General features: G+C 43.5%; 1 protein-coding gene across 3 annotated transcripts in view; it reads right to left on the bottom strand.

Moving 5' to 3' along the window:
- Positions 1 to 19,192, bottom strand: part of DDC (dopa decarboxylase) — a 313,463-nt gene that overhangs the window by 38,194 nt on the left and 256,077 nt on the right. For all 3 annotated transcript variants that reach the window (XM_069730344.1, XM_069730340.1, XM_069730343.1), the window contains one exon: positions 7,246 to 7,347. In XM_069730344.1, the coding sequence (XP_069586445.1) occupies positions 7,246 to 7,347 (102 nt within the window). The remainder of the gene's footprint in view (positions 1 to 7,245; positions 7,348 to 19,192) is intronic.

Here is a 19,192-nt window from a genome sequence, read left to right as displayed (position 1 = left end):
CACTTGTGGAGGGTTTCTACTGGTTAGGTACATCAGGGGCTCTGCAAACGCAACATAATACCCGCAGACCATTCTATCAAAGTCTGCATTCCAAAATGGCGCTCCTTCCTTCCGAGCTCTGCCCTGCGCCCAAACAGTGGTTTACCCCCACATATGGGGTACCAGCATACTCAGGACAAATTGGACAACAACTTTTGGGGTCCAATTTCTCTTGTTACCCTTGTGAAAATAAAAACTTGGGGGCTAAAAAATCTTTATTGTGAAAAAAAAAATATTTTTTATTTTCACGGCTCTGCATTCTAAACTTCTGTGAAGCACTTGGGCATTCAAGGTTCTCACCACACATCTAGATAAGTTCCATGGGGGGTCTAGTTTCCAAAATGGGGTCACTTGTGGGGGATTTCTACTGTTTAGGCACATCAGGGGCTCTCCAAACGCGACATGGCGTCCGATCTCAATTCCAGCCAATTCTACATTGAAAAAGTAAAACGGCACTCTTTCTCTTCCAAGCTCTGCGGTGCACCCAAACAGTGGTTTACCCCCACATATTGGGTATCGACGTACTCAGGAGAAATCGAACAACAACTTTAGTGGTCTAATTTCTCCTGTTACCCTTGTGAAAATAAAAATTTGTGGGCAAAAAGATCATTTTTGTAGAAAAAAATGCAAATTTTTTTTTTCACGGCTCTACGTTATAAACTTCTGTGAAGCACATGGGGGTTCAAAGTGCTCGCCACACATCTAGATAAGTTCCTTAAGGGGTCTAGTTTCCAAAATGGGGTCACTTGTGGGGGATTTCTACTGTTTAGGCACAGCAGGGGCTCTCCAAACGCGACATGGCGTCCAATCTCAATTCAAGCCAATTCTACATTGAAAAAGTAAAACGGCACTCCTTCTCTTCCAAGCTCTGCGGTGCGCCCTAACAGTGGTTTACCCCCACATATTGGGTATCAGCGTACTCAGGAGAAATTGCACAACAACTTTAGTGGTCTAATTTCTCCTGTTACCCTTGTGAAAATAAGAATTTGTGGGCGAAAAGATCATTTTTGTGTAAACAAAAGCGATTTTTTATTTTCACGGCTCTACGTTATAAACTTCTGTGAAGCACTTGGGGGTTCAAAGTGCTCACCACACATCTAGATAAGTTCCTTAAGGGGTCTAGTTTCCAAAATGGTGTCACTTGTGGGGAGTTTCCACTGTTTAGGCACATCAGGGGCTCTCTAAACGTGACATGGCGTCCGATCTCAATTCCAGCCAATTCTGCATTGAAAAAGTCAAACGGTGCTCCTTCACAAGTTCTGCGGTGCGCCCTAACAGTGGTTTACCCCCACATATGGGGTATTGGCGTAGTCAGGAGAAATTGCATAACAAAATTTATGGTTACATTTCTGTTTTTACACTTGTGAAAATAAAAAAAATGGTTCTGAATTAAGATGTTTGCAAAAAAAAGTTAAATGTTCATTTTTTCCTTCCACATTGTTTCAGTTCCTGTGAAGCACGTAAAGGGTTAATAAACTTCTTGAATGTGGTTTTGAGAACCTTGAGGGGTGTAGTTTTTAGAATGGTGTCACACTTCATTATTTTCTATCATATAGACCCCTCAAAATGACTTCAAATGTGATGTGGTCCCTAAAAAAAAATGGTGTTGTAAAAATGAGAAATTGCTGGTCAATTTTTAACCCTTATAACTCCCTAACAAAAAAAAATTTTGTTTCCAAAATTGTGCTGATGTAAAGTAGACATGTGGGAAATGTTATTTATTAACTATTTTTCGTGACATATCTCTCTGATTTAAGGGCATAAAAATACAAAGTTTGAAAATTGCAAAATTTTTAAAATTTTCGCCATATTTCCGTTTTTTTCATAAATAATCGCAAGTAATATCGAAGAAATGTTACCACTAACATGAAGTACAATATGTCACAAAAAAACAATCTCAGAATCAGCGGGATCCGTTGAAGCATTCCAGAGTTATAACCTCATAAAGTGACAGTGGTCAGAATTGCAAAAATTGGCTCGGTCATTAAGTACCAAATTGGCTCTGTCACTAAGGGGTTAAACCTGCAAAGGGGACTTTAACTTGCAATGGGTTGATGTCTTATACTCTATACTGCAGGATATTGAGAAAAACTCGGTGTCCTATGGAGCTAAGGTGAGATTCACAGGAAGATGGAGATGACAGCAATGGGTGTCTTAGCATACATCTGGGCGTCATTGTAACCCTTCAGTCCATCATGAGCACGTTGCGGGGTCTGATGGAACCGGTGCGCTCATTTCATTTAAATACCTCTGCCAGAGATAGATACCAGCAGTGACGGACTGGCCCAGCAGAGCACCGGGGGGCCCTGCCCCTTGCTTCTACACTTCTATCTTCTTTCTTGTAAGGGCAGATAAATTGAGAGTGTCTGCAGGCTGCAGCTACACCGAGTGGAGCCTTTTTACTTACGCTCAGCAACTCAGCTGTAAAGTAAGGTTTTAGGTCTGTATAGTTATTGGGTATGTGTTTATTGTGTACATGTGTATGCTGGGTGTGAGCACCTATACTAATGGGTAATGTGTATATAGCTATCAGTGTGAGTTAGGCTACGTTCACACTAGCGTTGTGCGCCGCTGCGTCGGCGACGCAACGCACAACGCACGCAAAAACGCGGCAAAACGCACGCAAAAACGCTGCGTTTTGCGACGCATGCGTCGTATTTTGCCGAAAATCGGACGCAAGAAAAATGCAACTTGTTGCGTTTTCTTGGTCCGACGCTTGCGGCAAAAAAGACGCATGCGTCGCACAACGCAACAAACAAAAACGCATGCGTCCCCCATGTTAAATATAGGGGCGCATGACGCGTGCGTCGCCGCTGCGTCGCCCGACGCTAACCCAACGCACACTAGCATAACGCTAGTGTGAACGTTACCTAAGAAGGATCCTCATTCAGTAAAGGTACCTTCACACATAACGATATCGTTAACGATATCGTTGCTATTTGTGACGTAGCAACGATATCGTTAATGAAATCGTTCTGTGTGACAGCGACCAACGATCAGGCCCCTGCTGGGAGATCGTTGGTCGCTGAACAAAGTCCAGAACTTTATTTCGTCGCTGGACTCCCTGGAGACATCGCTGGATCGGCGTGTGTGACACCGATCCAGCGATGTCTTCACTGGTAACCAGGGTAAACATCGGGTAACTAAGCGCAGGGCCGCGCTTAGTAACCCGATGTTTACCCTGGTTACCATGCTAAAAGTAAAAAAAAACAAACAGTACATACTTACCTACAGCCGTCTGTCCTCCAGCGCTGTGCTCTGCTCTCCTCCTGTACTGGCTGTGAGCCGGAAAGCAGAGCGGTGACGTCACCGCTCTGCTTTCCGGCTCACAGACAGTACAGGAGGAGAGCAGAGAAGCAGAGCGCAGCGCTGGAGGACAGACAGCTGTAGGTAAGTATCTAGTGTTTGTTTTTTTTTACTTTTAGCATGGTAACCAGGGTAAACATCGGGTTACTAAGCGCGGCCCTGCGCTTAGTTACCCGATGTTTACCCTGGTTACCGGCATCGTTGGTCGCTGGAGAGCGGTCTGTGTGACAGCTCTCCAGCGACCAAACAGCGACGCTGCAGCGATCCGGATCGTTGTCGGTATCGCTGCAGCGTCGCTTAATGTGAAGGGGCCTTAAGGGGTGATATGGGTGGTGGAGGATGGAGCCCTCAATCAGCTATGGGTGACTGTGGTTCCCCAGCCCTCAACACCCATATCATTTTCTACTCACACTGACAGCTATACACACATTGCACATGAGTATAAACATTCATACTCCATATACAAATGTATAGACTCACACTTACTGACAGCTGTGTGGATGTGCCATAACTGGTAGAGGAACCCCTTCCATTCCCCATCTCCGTCGATAAGGGCCCTTTCACAAGTCAGATTTTTTGTGTGCTATGCATCATTTTTAAGATGGATCACGGACCACTTTTTCATCTGTCTTTTTTTTTTTCGGGAAAAAAACCCTGAGACATATCCTATTTTCATCTTCATTAGAGTGTGAATACTTAAAAACGCTGCATGCGGGGAACGTCTAGCACTTGTGCTCTACCTGCTTGTAAACACTGATTCAATGTGCAGTTCACCATGAGACCAAGGTCTAAAAGGTAAGAATCACAGTGAGATATTACTTAACTGATGTAATAATTGTGCACATTATTGCCATGCCCATATGCATTATTTAAGGCCCACCATCAGTTGACACACTACCCCTGAGAAAATAGGGACGGTGATATACACACAAGGGCTTCTGTGGTCACCGACCTAAAGCCTCATTCAGATATCCATTTTCACATACATATTATATCCAAGCTTTTCACAGATAAAACATGTATCCATTATAATTTATGGGGCTGTTCACATCTATGAGTTTATTTTTGCAGACCATGCATCTGCACCACAAAATAATTATGAATATACAGGAAAGATATATATTTTGGTATCGTGTTAGCCAGTAGATAGAAAACTATTTAGAATTGAGAGTCCTCAGTGGTTGATACCTTTTAATGGCTAACTGAAAAGATGGTAACAAATTGCAAGCTTTCAAGACTACACAGGTCTCTTCATCAGGCAAAGGCTAAAAGAAATTCTGAAGAATCACATATTTATGCACAACACATCACAGAAAAAAAAACACAAAAAACCATGGATAAGACAGGTGGCATGAAGCAGAATTACCATGAGTGATAAACAGTTATGTCCATAAATATTGGGCCAGTTCTTAGATAAGGATTGTTTTATTGTCCTCTGATTGGGGTCTGGTTCTGTTGTGATGACCCCTCATAGTCTAAGGGGCAAGTTCCTTAGTTGATGTAAAAAGACATAAATCCGTGCGACACATTCATTCCTGCAGTGAGACGGTCAAAGGTCGTCATCAGTTTATATTCCCATACTCTTCTGTCTCTCTTAGATTTGAAGTTACCTTTTAACACAAGTAATTTCATGTACATAATGTTATGATTTGGGAGACAAAAATGTATTGCCACAGGTAGATCCATTCTTTTTTCTCTTATTGTGTGGCGATGAGAATTCATTCTTGTTCTAAGCTTTTGCCCTGTCTCCCCCACATACAGACCCCCAGTTGGACATTTAGTACAAATAATTAGGTACACCAAATTAGAAGTATCGCAGCTGAAAGTACCTGGTATCTTATAGTCCTGATGTGAATTGGGGATCTTTATCTTGTCCGTGATCATTATAAATGGACAGGTTTTACATTTTTTCTGATTGCAAGGAAAGTTACCTGCAGCTGTTGGAGAGGAGGACAGGGAGCTCTTGACAATGATGCTTCTTAGATTTGGGGGCTGCCCAAAACACAGTAGTGGGGGGTCTGGAAAAATGGATTGTAAGCGGGCATCTTTTTGTAGCAAAGGTTGTAATTTCCGTGCAGCTCCCCTTAGCACCTCCAGATTTGGATTGTAGGTAACTACTAGAGGTACCCGGTTATTTTCTTCTTTAGCTTTTGAATGTAGCAGGTGATTCCTTGATATTCTGATGGCTCTTGTAATCTGGTTTTCAATTGTTCTTGGATGGTAGCCCTGATTCAAAAAGGTCTTTCTGAGGCGACCAAGGTGTTCATCCCTATCCATTGGGTTGGATCATATATACGATTGTCTGATGGCTTGGCTGTAGACAATAGAGTTTTTTTATGTGTTTTGGATGGAAACTGTCCCATTTAAGGTATGTTGGACGGTCGATTGGCTTCTGATACAGGGATGTCTCTATTTTATTGTTCTGCAGCTTAATGATGGTGTCCAAAAAGTTAATTTCAGTGCAGGAGTAGTTGAGTGTCAAGTTGATGGTAGGATGTGTTTCCATCCAAAACACAGTCAGTTCTATTAGATGATGTGATGCTAGCCACTACTCAAGGACTAGCCATGAGGCACGATAATCAAGCGGTCCGGGGTCAGTACTAAGAGGGCTCGTAGTAGGCAAAGACAAAAGTGTAGTGAGTAGTGATGAGCGAGTATACTCCTTGCTCGGGTTTTCCTGAGCACGCTCGTGTGGTCTCTGAGTATTTGTTGGTGCTCGGAGATTTAGTTTTCCTCACAGCAGCTGCTTGATTTACGACTGCTAGACAGGCTGAATACATGTGAGGAATTCCTGTTTGTTAGCGAATTCCCACATGTATTCAGGCTGTCCAGCAGCCATAAATCATGCAGCTGAGGCGAAGAAAACTAAATCTCCAAGCACTAACAAATACTTGGAGATCACCCCAAAGTGCTCGGGAAAACGCGAGCAAGGAGTATACTCGCTCATCACTACTCACTACACTTTTGTCTTTGCCTACTACGAGCCCTCTTAGTACTGACCCCGGACCGCTTGATTATCACGCCTCACGGCCAGTCCTTGAGTAGTGGCTAGCAACGAGTATACTTGCTCATCACTGGTCACAGTCCAAGGTCAGAATATTAGGAAGGTAGGGGATCAAGACAAGGAGAAAGTCAAACTGAAGGTCAAAGGTAAATCAGCAACTGAGATCAGAATACAACTCAGAGCACTTAGCAAGCACACACCACTTAAGCAAAGCTACAATTGGCAATGGTCTGACAATTGTCAGAGTGCTAAATAGCCCAACAATCACCCAGAATGGAAGACACCTGGAGGAGATCCCACAGATCCAGCCACATATGACGACTGAGCTGTCATTCGTCATACTTACACCTCTTCCTGAGGTTGGGCGGTTGAGCTATCACTCACAATCCTGACAGCTTAGCAATACCTCGATCCCATAGGGCTGCAGAGCTTTCATTCACAGTATCCATTTGACACAGTGAGTGGTGAAACTGTGACAGATGGCACCTTTGTACTGTACATATGTATTATTTGTGTGTTGTTCTGACTGATATGTATTAATGCATTTTGGGAAGATATTATGGGGATTGAATTTGTTAATGACGCCCTATATTTCTTGTTTGGTGTATGTAGTTCTGTTTTAAGGAGTGAAGTTCACTACATTTACAATTACATCCAGGGGCGTACACAGAAAACATGGGACCCAATAGCAAAAGTTTTAATTGGCCCCCCGCAACAAAGAAAAAAAATAATGTTTGGCAATGTCAAAGAAGAGCATATCTCACAACTTAGCAGCCCTTGCAAAGTATTTTTTTCTCCTACTGAAGACCTAGATTCTCAATAATCCATGTTTCTACTGTTATATATAGAAAATACATTCACAGACAAGTCATAGCTATACAAAAACAAAATCTCACCTTTAAACGGAAGCATACAAGTCCCAGAATAACCTCTGCACATATTTCAAACCGATCATCCTTTTTTACTAATTCCATAAATTCCTGTGCCAATCGTATATGCTGTAAAAAATATACCATGATACTATATTAGCAAGTGATGTCACAAAAATCTTATTACTGTAAGTCATGCTTCGCCGAATCGAAAATTGCTAATTTAATTTGAAAAAGATTTGAAATATCACAGCCTGAGATAACATATCTTATGTAGGTATGAGCGAGTATCTTCGCAAGTATTCAGTATTCGGCGAGTAATGCGGTACTCGGAACATAGCGAGTATTTCACTGCCCAGTCAATGGGTGCGAGAAAAAAATCGCACAACACTCGCACCATGCGAGTGCTGTCTGGTTTTTACGCACTGGTGTCCTTTGAAAAGCCGGCAATTGATATGCGACTACAGTAAAATCACACTGACATGTTAGGACAGAATAGATAGACTACATACAGTCATGGCCAAAAGTATTAACACCCCTGCAATTCTGTCAGATAATATTCATTTTCTTCCTGAAAATGATTCAAAACACAAATTATTTGGTATTATTATCTTCATTTAATTTGTCTTAAATGAAAAAACACAAGAGAATGAGGCAAAAAGCAAAACATTGATCATTTCACACAAAACTCCAAAAATGGGCCAGACAAAAGTATTGGCACCCTCAGCCTAATACGTGGTTGCACAACCTTTAGCCAAAATAACTGGGACCAACCGCTTCTGGTAACCATCAATGAGTTTCTTACAATGCTCTACTGGAATTTTAGACCATTCTTCTTTGGCAAACTGCTCCAGGTCCCTGATATTTGAAGGGTGCCTTCTCAAAACTGCCATTTTTAGATATCTCCACAGATGTTCTATGGGATTCAGGTCTGGACTCATTGCTGGCCACCTTAGAAGTCTCCAGTGCTTTCTCTCAAGCCATTTTCTAGTGCTTTTTGAAGTGTGTTTTGGGTCACTGTCCTGCTGGAAGACCCATGACCACTGAGGGAGACCCAGCTTTCTCACACTGGGCCCTACATTATGCTGCAAAATTTGTTGGTAGTCTTCAGACTTCATAATGCCATGCACACGGTCAAGCAGTCCAGTGCCAGAGGCAGCAAAGCAACCCCAAAACATCAGGGAACCTCCGCCATGTTTGACTGTAGGGACCGTGTTCTTTTCTTTGAATGCATCGTTTTTTCTCCTGTAAACTCTATGTTGATGCCTTTGCCCAAAAAGCTCTACTTTTGTCTCATCTGACCAGAGAACATTCTTACAAAACATTTTAATCTTTTTCAGGTAAGTTTTGGCAAACTCCAGCCTGGCTTTTTTATGTCTCGGGGTAAGAAGTGGGGTCTTCCTGTGTCTCCTACCATACAGTCCCTTTTCATTCAGACGCAGACGGAGAGTACGGGTTGACACTGTTGTACCCTCAGACTGCAGGGCAGCTTGAACTTGTTTGGATGTTAGTCGAGGTTCTTTATCCAACATCCGCACAATCTTGCGTTGAAATCTCTTGTCAATTTTTCTTTTCTGTTCACATCTAGGGAGGTTAGCCACAGTGCCATGGGCTTTAAACGTCTTGATGACACTGCGCACGGTAGACACAGGAACATTCAGGTCTTTGGAGATGGACTTGTAGCCTTGAGATTGCTCATGCTTCCTCACAATTTGGTTTCTCAAGTCCTCAGACAGTTCTTTGGTCTTCTTTCTTTTCTCCATGCTCAATGTGGTACACACAAGGACACAGGACAGAGGTTGAGTCAGCTTTAATCCATGTCTACTGGCTGCAAGTGTGATTTAGTTATTGCCAACACCTGTTAGGTGCCACAGGTAAGTTACAGGTGCTGTTAATTACACAAATTAGAGAAGCATCACATGATTTTTCGAACAGTGCCAATACTTTTGTCCACCCCCTTTTTATGTTTGGTGTGAAATTATATCCAATTTGGCTTTAGGACAATTCTTTTTGTGTTTTTTCATTTAAGACAAATTAAATGAAGATAATAATACCAAATAATTTGTGTTTGCATTCATTTTCAGGAAGAAACCGAGTATTATCTGACAGAATTGCAGGGGTGTCAATACTTTTGCCCATGACTGTATATACACATAGAATAGGTGTGTTTGTGTGTATATATATATATATATATATATATATATCTATATATATATATATATATATAGCATAGAGATATAGATAGAATGTATTGGTCACTGACCTCTATATATCTACCTATTCTGCATCTATTTACTGTATGTAAGCCATGTCTTCTATACTGTGCGCTCCTGCATTGATTTTACAGAAGCCGACAAATGAATTACTGGCCAATCTTCTATCTGTATCTCTATGCAATATAAAGATATGTATGTATATATATGTATATATAATGTGTGTCACTGACATGTATATATGTGTGTGTATATATCTATTCTAGCTATTCTAGTCTAACCTGTCAGTGTGATTTTACTGTAGCCGCATAGGAGTTGCCGGCTTTTCAAATGACACCAATGCGTACAAATCGGACAGCACTCGCATGGTGCGAGTGCTGTGCTATTTTTTTTTTCTCGCACCCATTGACTTGCATTGGACTCACTACTAGATATGAATACCCAAGTATTAAGACCTACTTGTTACGAGTATAGCGAGTCTGAGTATTTCACTACTCGCTCATCCCTAATCTTATGGCTTGACTGCTGCCAAGTTGCTTTCCTGATTTATTGCTTAATGGATTTATTAATTGCTTAGTGGATTTATTACTGCTTTAAAAAAAAGAAATGATAAAATGCTTCATGAAAATTCACAAAAATGTTTTGGGACTAAATAGCCAGAGTTTCATGAACTGTTTTCTGCTTGTTTTTGATTACCCGCAAAAAATACATAGTTATACCATACTCTAAGGGTATGTGCACATGTATTTTTGAGGGCGGCGGATTTTTCCGCAGCAGATTTCATAAATCTGCAGGTAAAAGGCACTGCGTTTTACCTACGTATTTACCACGGATATACCATGGTTTTTATGCGGAATTTGTTCGGATTCCACCTGCGGTTTTACACCTGCAGATTCCTATTATAGAGCAGGTGTAAACCGCTGCGGAATCTGCACAAAGAATTGACATGCTGCGGAATGTAACCCGCAGAGTTTCCGCGCAATTTCTTTTTGCGGCATGGGCACTGCGGATTGCGTTTTCCATAGGTTTTCCATTGTACTGTAAACGCATGGACAGCTGCTGCGGACCTGCAGCAAAATCCGCAACGTGTGCACATAGCCTAAAGGTTTGAACAGATAAGCTGAGCATGATTGATAGTAGTAATAATATACAGTGCCTTGCGAAAGCATTTGGCTCCCTGGAACTTTTCAACCTTTTCCCACATATCATGCTTCAAACATAAAGATACCAAATGTAAATTTTTGGTGAAGAATCAACAACAAGTTGAACACAATTGTGAAGTTGAACTAAATTTATTGGTTATTTTAAATTTTTGTGGAAATTCAAAAACTGAAAAGTGGGGCATGCAATATTATTCGGCCCCTTTAACTTAATACTTTGTTGCGCCACCTTTGTTTTGTACATCTGAAATTCTTGCCCATTCTTCCTTGGCAAACAGCTCGAGCTCAGTGAGGTTTGATGCAGATCATTTGTGAACAGCAGTTTTCAGATCTTTCCACAGATTCTCGATTGGATTGAAGTCTGGACTTTGACTTGTCCATTCTAACACCTGTATACGTTTATTTGTGAACCATTCCCTTGTAGATTTTGCTTTATGTTTGGGATCACTGTCTTGTTGGAAGACAAATCTCCGTACAAGTCTCAGGTCTTTTGCAGACTCCAACAGGTTTTCTTGAAGAATGGCCGCCATCATGTTTGACAGTGGGGATGGTGTGTTCAAGGTGATGAGCTGTGTTGCTTTTACGCCAAACATATCGTTTGGCATAGTTGCCAAAAAGTTCGATTTTGGTTTCATCTGACCAGAGCACCTTCTTTCACATGTTTGGTGTGTCTCCCAGGTGACTTGTTACAAACTTTAAAAAATATTTTTTATGGATATCTTTCAGAAATGGCTTTACTCTTGCCACTCTTCCATAAAGGCGAGATTTGTGCAGTGTACGACTGATTGTTGTCCTATGGACAGACTGTCCCACCTCAGCTGTAGATCTCTGCAGTTCAACCAGAGTGATCATGGGCCTCTTGGCTGCATCTCTGATTGTCTTCTCCTTGTTTGAGAAGAAAGTTTAGAGGGACGGCCGGGTCTTGGTAGATTTGCAGTGGTATGATACTCCTTCCATTTCAATATGATCGCTTGCACAGTGCTCCACAACAGTATCACAGACCTGCCTGTTGTGTTCCTTGGTCTTCATGATGCTCTCTGTGCTTCAAACAGAACCCTGAGACTATTACAGAGCAGGTGCATTTATACTGAGACTTGATTACACACAGGTGGATTATATTTATCATCATTAGGCATTTAGGACAACATTGGATCATTCAGAGATCCACAATGAACTTCTGGAGTGAGTTTGCTGCACTGAAAGTAAAGGGGCCGAATAATATTGCACACTCCACTTTTTAGTTTTTGAATTTCCACAAAAATTTAAAATAACCAATAAATTTCATTCAACTGCACAATTGTGTTCCACTTGTTGTTGATTCTTCACCAAAAATTTACATTTGGCATCTTTATGTTTGAAGCATGATATGTGGGAAAAGGTTGAAAAGTTCCAGGGAGCCGAATACTTTTGCAAGGCAATGGATATGTCCAGTAGCGTAACTAGCGTCAAATGGGCCCTGGTGAGAAATTTTGACTTGGGCCCCCTTCCCCAGCATGTTGGTCAGATATATGAGCCCCTTGTGGTTAAAGATCTAATGTTAAAAATGACACATTTCCTTTGTATTTTAGGCAAAAAAAAATCTATAGTCATTTTTTACATTTTAAAAATTACAAAGAAAAAAAAGGCACCCTTGGAAATTTGTGTGCTCAGATTACTTTGACCAAGGTTTCATACCTTAATTAGCCTGTCACGGTTATATATTGTTCATGATCATCGTTAGGAAATGTCAGGTGATGCAAATTTCCAAGCTTTATAAAAACTCAGCCTCCTCTAACCTTGTGCTAAAAAAGGGCAGCCATGAGTACTTCTAAGCAACTGCCATCTTTTAGCGTGTGACAGCAGCCAAACATAAAAATCTGATATACTGTAGATCTGGTATCACTGTAATCCTTCTGACCCGAAGAATAAAGTCGCCTAATCACTTATACTGTACGAGGATCGGCGTAAAAAAATAAATAAAAACAATTCTACACATTCTGTTGTTTTCTTCATTCTGCCTCCCAAAGATTGCAGTAAGGCTCAACGCACATTTATCCTGCGCTCTGTGCTGAGTGCTTACAACCGGGGTTTCTGTGTAAATATCTGAAATACGTGATTCAGACAGTACCCCCGGCATAAGATTCCTTATAATAAGGCAGATTGAGTCACTATGGATGCCATAGGACCTGTGATCCAGCGGAGTCCGTCCTTTTTGGATTGCATAAAAGTGCCATCGGCCACAGTTTTGTGTGCTTCTGAAAAGGACGCAGCTGAACAGAGGCCAGACGGAGTCCAGAGTAAATCTGCCTCATTATAGTGATCCCTTGGGCTATTCATCTGAATCATGTCACTCAGAAATGTAGCTGAAAACCCCAAAGTAAGTGGTCAGCGTAGAGCGACGGATAAATGTGATCCCAAACGTTATGTAAAATGTTCCCAATAAATGCTTCAACTCAAGCCACAAAAAAAGCAAACCCACACTCAGATCTGTCATCTGTTAATGGAAATATATTGGCTTTCATGTTACTGGTAACACAAAGGCTCTGGAAAAGCGAAATGCCTCCTCATCCCACCAAAAGAAATTCAGCAAATTCTGTGCTCCCAAATCCAAATGCCCCCCTCCCTTCTGAGCTCCAGTGTTTCTAAACCACATTTAGCGCCCACATGTTTGGCATTTCTGTAGTGATGAGAGCCCGCCTAATTTACAGGTGCGTCTCTCCAGAAGCACATGCATGTAGAAAAGCCGCGGAGACACCATCATGTGTTTCTCAACCCAAGCAATAAATAGCCAGGTCTTTCACCGGGAAGGAACAACCACGGGAAGGGCAGCATCCAAGAAGGAAAACCACCTATGCCAAAACATGGTATCCATCCACAGACAGCTGTTTCGGGGTGGATGGATACCACGTGATGGTGTCTCCGCGGCTTTTCTGCATGCATTTGCATATTTCCCATAAGGGATGGGGGCAGTGTTCTGGATCACTGCGTTGAGAAACACGTGATGTGTCTCCGCGGTGTTGGATGTTTTGATCTCCCCGAGGTCATTCATCCTTATGTTTATAATCTCCAGAAGCACAGGCTGGGCATAATGTACTGGTGACTGCAACGTACTGGTCACTACAATGGCAGTTTGCAATTTTCAGTCAGCAACATCCAATGCTGCTTGTTTCTGGAAAACACCTATGGAGACAAAATCGTCACTACATCTGTAGATAAATTCTCAAAGGGTTATAATTTCCAAAATGTGGTCACTTGAGGGGATTCTGCTTTTCTAGCACTTAGGGGCTCTTTATATGGAATCCACAAACTAGTCTAGGAAAATCTGCACTCCAGAAGGCAAATCGCGCTCTGTTCCTCCCGAGTCTCTCCATATGGCAAAGTAGTAATGTATTTCCACATTTAGCAGAAATTGTGGGACAAATTTTTGTGCCATTTTTTACCCATTTCCCAGTGTGAAAATGTAAAACATGGGGCTAACACACAGTCTTGGTGGTAAAAATGTAAATTATTTTTTTCACTGCCCAATGGTATAAAAATCTCTGAGACACCTGTGGTGTCAATATGATCACTGCACCCCTAGATGAATTCATTGAAAAGTTTAATTGGTAAAATGCGGTCCCTTATGGGGAGGTCTGTTGTTTTGGCACCTCAGGGGCTCTGTCAATGTAACATGGCACCGTCAAACAAGTGCAGCAAAATCTGCACTGTAATATGGCGCTACTTCCCTTCTGAGTTCTCGACTGTGCCTCAAAAGTAGTTTTTGACCACATATGGGGCATCAGTGAACTCAGGAGAAATTTCACAATAAACTTTGAGGTACATTTTTTGTGAAAATACAAAATTTGTAGCTAAAAAAGATTTTTGTGGGAAAAATGTGTTTTTTTCTTTTCTTTTTTCTTTTCACACCTTTACGTTATAAACTTCTGTGAAGCACCTGGGGGTTGAACATGCTCAATACACTTCTAATCCAAGTGGACGAATGAGTCCAAGAGAGAACCTCCAGTCGCAAATTAATGGGCACAAAAGTCTTGCCCGGAGGCACAGACTCTAGCGAAACTGGCGCTACAGTTCTCAGGCTCTCGGAAGGGACAATAAGCCGAGGCTCCTCTTCCTCCTCCTCAGTTGACATAAGGGAGCGAGAGAGAGCGTCAGCACGGATATTCTTCTCCCCGGCGAGATAATGAAGGGAAAAGTGGAACCGGGAGAAGAACAGGGACCATCTGGCCTGGCGAGAATTTAGCCGCTGGGCTGTTTGTAAATAGACCAAATTTTTGTGGTCCGTGTACACTTGGAAGGGAAACCGCGCACCCTCCAGAAGGTGTCTCCACTCCGAAAAGGCCAACTTCATTGCTAGCAACTCCCTGTCCCCGATGGAGTAATTTCTCTCCGCTGGCGTGAAGGTCTTAGAGAAAAAGAAGCATGGATGCTTCCGACCTTGAGCATCCTTTTGATAGAGGACTGCTCCAGCACCAACGGACGAGGCATCCACCTCCATTAGGAATGGCTTATCCACGTCGGGACAATGTAAGATGGGAGCGCTAGCAAAGTGGGACTTAATAGAAGTGAAGGCCTTGGAGACCTCTTCCGACCACAATTTGGGATTCGCTCCCTTCTTGGTGAGGGCCACCAAGGGAACTACCAGAGTTGAGAAGTGGGGAATGAACTGGCGGTAATAGTTTATGAACCCCATAAAGCGCTGCACCGCTTTAAGAGAATGGGGCTCTTGCCAGTCCATCACAGCCTGTAGCTTGGCAGGATCCATAGCCAATCCCTGGGCGGAGATGATATAGCCCAGGAAAGGTAAGGACTCCTGCTCAAACACACACTTCTCCAACTTCGCATAAAGAGAGTTTGCCCGTAGGAGGTCGAAGACTCTGCCAACATCTCTCCGGTGGGACTCAATATCTGGAGAAAAGATGAGGATATCATCCAGATAGACTACAACCGAGGTGGAAAGCATATCCCGGAAGATGTCGTTGACAAAGTCTTGGAAAACGGCAGGTGCATTACAGAGCCCGAAGGGCATCACCAGATACTCATAGTGCCCATCTCTGGTGTTAAATGCCGTTTTCCACTCGTCCCCCTCACGGATGCGAATCAGGTTATAAGCACCCCGCAGATCTAGTTTAGTAAACACTCTAGCTCCCCGAAGTACTTGTTCTTAACTGTGATAGCATTAAGACCCCTGTAGTCTATGCATGGACGTAGTTCTCCACTCTTTTTCTGCACGAAAAAGAACCCTGCCCCAGCAGGTGACACTGACTTCCTGATGAACCCTCTTGCCAAATTCTCTTGAATGTACTGAGACATTGCCTCCGTTTCTGGGAGAGATAATGGATAGACTCGACCCCGGGGAGGCTCAGCACCAGGCAAGAGATCAATAGGACAGTCATAGGGGCGATGGGGCGGAAGGGTCTCCGCTGCCTTTTTGGAGAACACGTCTGCATAAGACCAATATTGCTTGGGGAGAGAGGAAAGATCTGCCTGGTACCTCTGTAGTAGCAACCTGAACGCACTCTCGATGACACCTGTTCCCACAAGATTCACCCCATCCCAGAATTCTGCCTGAGGACCACTCGATGTGAGGAGAGTGGTACCGTAACCAAGGTATCCCTAAGAGAACCTCATCAATTCCCTCAGGAATGACGAGTAGAGATATAACCTCCTGATGAGATGGTGACATGGACAGAGTAAAAGGGATAGTTTGATGTGTAATCTGTGCGGGCAGTGTCGACCCATTCACCACTCGTACCGTTACTGGTTGAGATAGCATGACCAGAGGAATTGCGTGACGTTGGGCGAAGGCTGAAGACATAAAATTGCCCTCCGCCCCAGAATCCACGCAGAGTTCTACCGAGTGAGAGGATGAGCCCAATGTTATTGTCCCCTTAAAGGACAATTTGGAGGCAAACGTCGCCGTGTCTAGTGCACCTCCACCAACTACCACTAGACGCTGACGTTTCCTCGACCGCTGGAGACATCTGGAGGCAAGATGTCCTGACTGTTGGCAAAGATGACAAATCTGGAGTGCACGAGCGGTCCGGGACTTAGATCCCGCTCGTGACTCTACCACAGGCTCATGGCACTCAGGAGCCTGGTCTGGAGATTCCAAAGGTTTGGCGAAGGTGGGAGCCAGCCGAAACCTCTGCCTACACTGGGCTCGTTCTAACCTCCGCTCGTGAAAACGGAGATCAATGCGAGTGGATAGAGTTATTAATTCCTCCAGTGTGGCGGGAATCTCCCTAGTGGCCAGGGCGTCCTTAACGTGGTCAGCCAGCCCCCTCCAAAATATTGGAATGAGAGCTTTATCCGACCACTCCAGCTCAGATGCTAAGGTGCGGAAGTGGACGGCAAATGACTGACCAAGGACGAGCCCTGAGTCAATGCCAACAATTGGAGCGCTGTATCATGGGTGACACGAGGTCCTAAAAAGACCTGTTTCAGAGTGCTCAGAAACAATGGAGCACTCTGTACCACATGATCGTTACGCTCCCATAGCGGCGTAGCCCACTGCAACGCCCTGTCCGATAGAAGAGACACTATAAATCCCACCATAGCCCGCTCTGTAGGAAAACGAGAGGCCAGAAGCTCGAGATGGATAGAGCACTGACTCACGAAACCCCTACAAGACTTACTGTCACCAGAGAATTTCTCTGGAAGCGGGAGGCGAGTTAGAGTCGGGACAGGAGCGGCAGTGGACAAGGTGGCTGCAGCAACACTAGCAGCCTGAACAGCGGCGACAGCAGTGACATCCACAGCTGAGGTTGAACGCTCAAGAGCCGCCAACCTTCCCTCCAGCTGCTGGATGTACCGCTGTGAACGCTGATCGTCCATCATTTAATAGCCAGACCTTGGGGCTAGTATTATGTTAAGGACCGGCGGAACGCACCAAGTATAGATAATAAGAAACTAGGTGCGTTCGCAGTCCGAGGTCCACCGTGCAGGTAAAAGACCCTGCTGCTAGTAAGACGGACTATATGGCGGTACTAAGTATACACACATGGGTTAACTTCACCCTGCGTGAAGGAAGCGATCCTGTTGCGTCACAGGACCGCAGTACCGCACATAAAGCGCGAGCAAGAAGTCAGCGGACTCAACCCCTACACAGGATTGAAGTCCGATTAGACACTTGCTGGCACAACACCGCAACTGGGTGTGTCAGAGGAACAAAAATAATAATATAAAAGGCACAAGAGTGCGTGCGGTGCCGCACTGTCGGACGCCACTAACCACCCAGGCTTGGGTCAGGAAAGCGCAGAGCAAGCGCAAGGCGCCGTACTGGCGGACACAGCAGCTGGTAGCTGTAATGTGTGTTTTGTGCTGTTGGATAAGTCGGGCGCTAGATAGCAAACATACACCTTCCGCGAACAGACATTCAATAGGGAGGGTTATTTAAAGAGCGACTATCACTCACAACACACACACATATTTACAAGACAATACTAGCGCATGGCCGTGCGGTCATGCGCAGTTTATATAGTAGCAGCACAGGAAGCAGCTCCAGAAGTTTTGCCCTTTCAGGACCTGCCAAGAGGACCAATGGGATGTGCTGCAATACCTGAGCATGTGACCCTCGATCTCCAACGGGAGATCCTGCCCTGGGCATGCTCAGACAGAGAAAAGCAGGACTTAGATCCAGAAATGTCCACTCGCCGCTGCCCAGCACTGGCTTCAATGGCAGAAGCAGGAAAAGCAGCAGTAACTCTTCGCACAGAGTCAGACTGAGCGAGACGCTGGGATCGACGTCCCTGCTGAGCAGACTCCACCGCGGCTGGAGAAGAATGGGAGACCACAGCGGAGACGGATCGAGATTCCCCCAGTGCAGCAGAGGAAACTCGACTCCTAACAGATGGTGTCTAAAAAAATTGGTTTTGCAAGTTTTGTTTTTTATTAACTATTTTGTGCAAGATGACGCTATGATTTAAGGCCATAAAAACTAAAAGTTTTTTAAAAAAATTTCACACACAAACGCAAGTCATATCAAAGATATTTTATCACTATCATGAAGTACAATATTTCACGAGAAAACATTAGTGGGATGCATTGAAGCGTTCTAGAGTTATCACCTCATAAAGTGACAGTGGTCAGAATTGTAAAAATTGGCCTGGTCAGGAAGGTCAACATGGGGTGGATCAATGATGCTTTGGGGGTGTTGCTGTCAATGGCACGGGGAAAAATTTCTCGGGTAGTGGGAAGAATTAATTCAATGAAATTTCAACAATTTTTTTATGCAAACATAACACCATCTGTAAAAAAGCTGAAATTGAAGAGAGGATGGCTTCTACAAATGGATAATGATTCTAAACACACGTAAAGATCCACAATAGACTACCTCAAAAGGCGCAAGCTGAAGGTTTTACAATGGCAGTCACAGTTCCCTGATCTGAACATCATTGCAAATCTGTGGCTAGACCTCAAAATAGCAGTGAATGCAAGACAATCCAGGAATCTCACAGAACTTGAAGAATTGTTTAAGGAAGAATGGATGAAATAGCTCAAACAAGAATCTAAAGAATCTTGTCTGGCTACAATAAGCGTTTACAAGCTGTGATACTTGAAAAATGGTGCTACCAGGTAAAAAAATGTGCTGTTTGACCAAACTTTTGCATCGGACCATTTTCC

This window comes from Ranitomeya imitator, chromosome 6 (assembly GCF_032444005.1).
Source record: "Ranitomeya imitator isolate aRanImi1 chromosome 6, aRanImi1.pri, whole genome shotgun sequence".
In the NCBI taxonomy this organism is placed as follows: domain Eukaryota; kingdom Metazoa; phylum Chordata; class Amphibia; order Anura; family Dendrobatidae; genus Ranitomeya; species Ranitomeya imitator.
The sequence above is the reverse complement of the archived record's forward strand: the minus strand, read 5'-3'. Positions and strand labels throughout refer to the sequence as shown.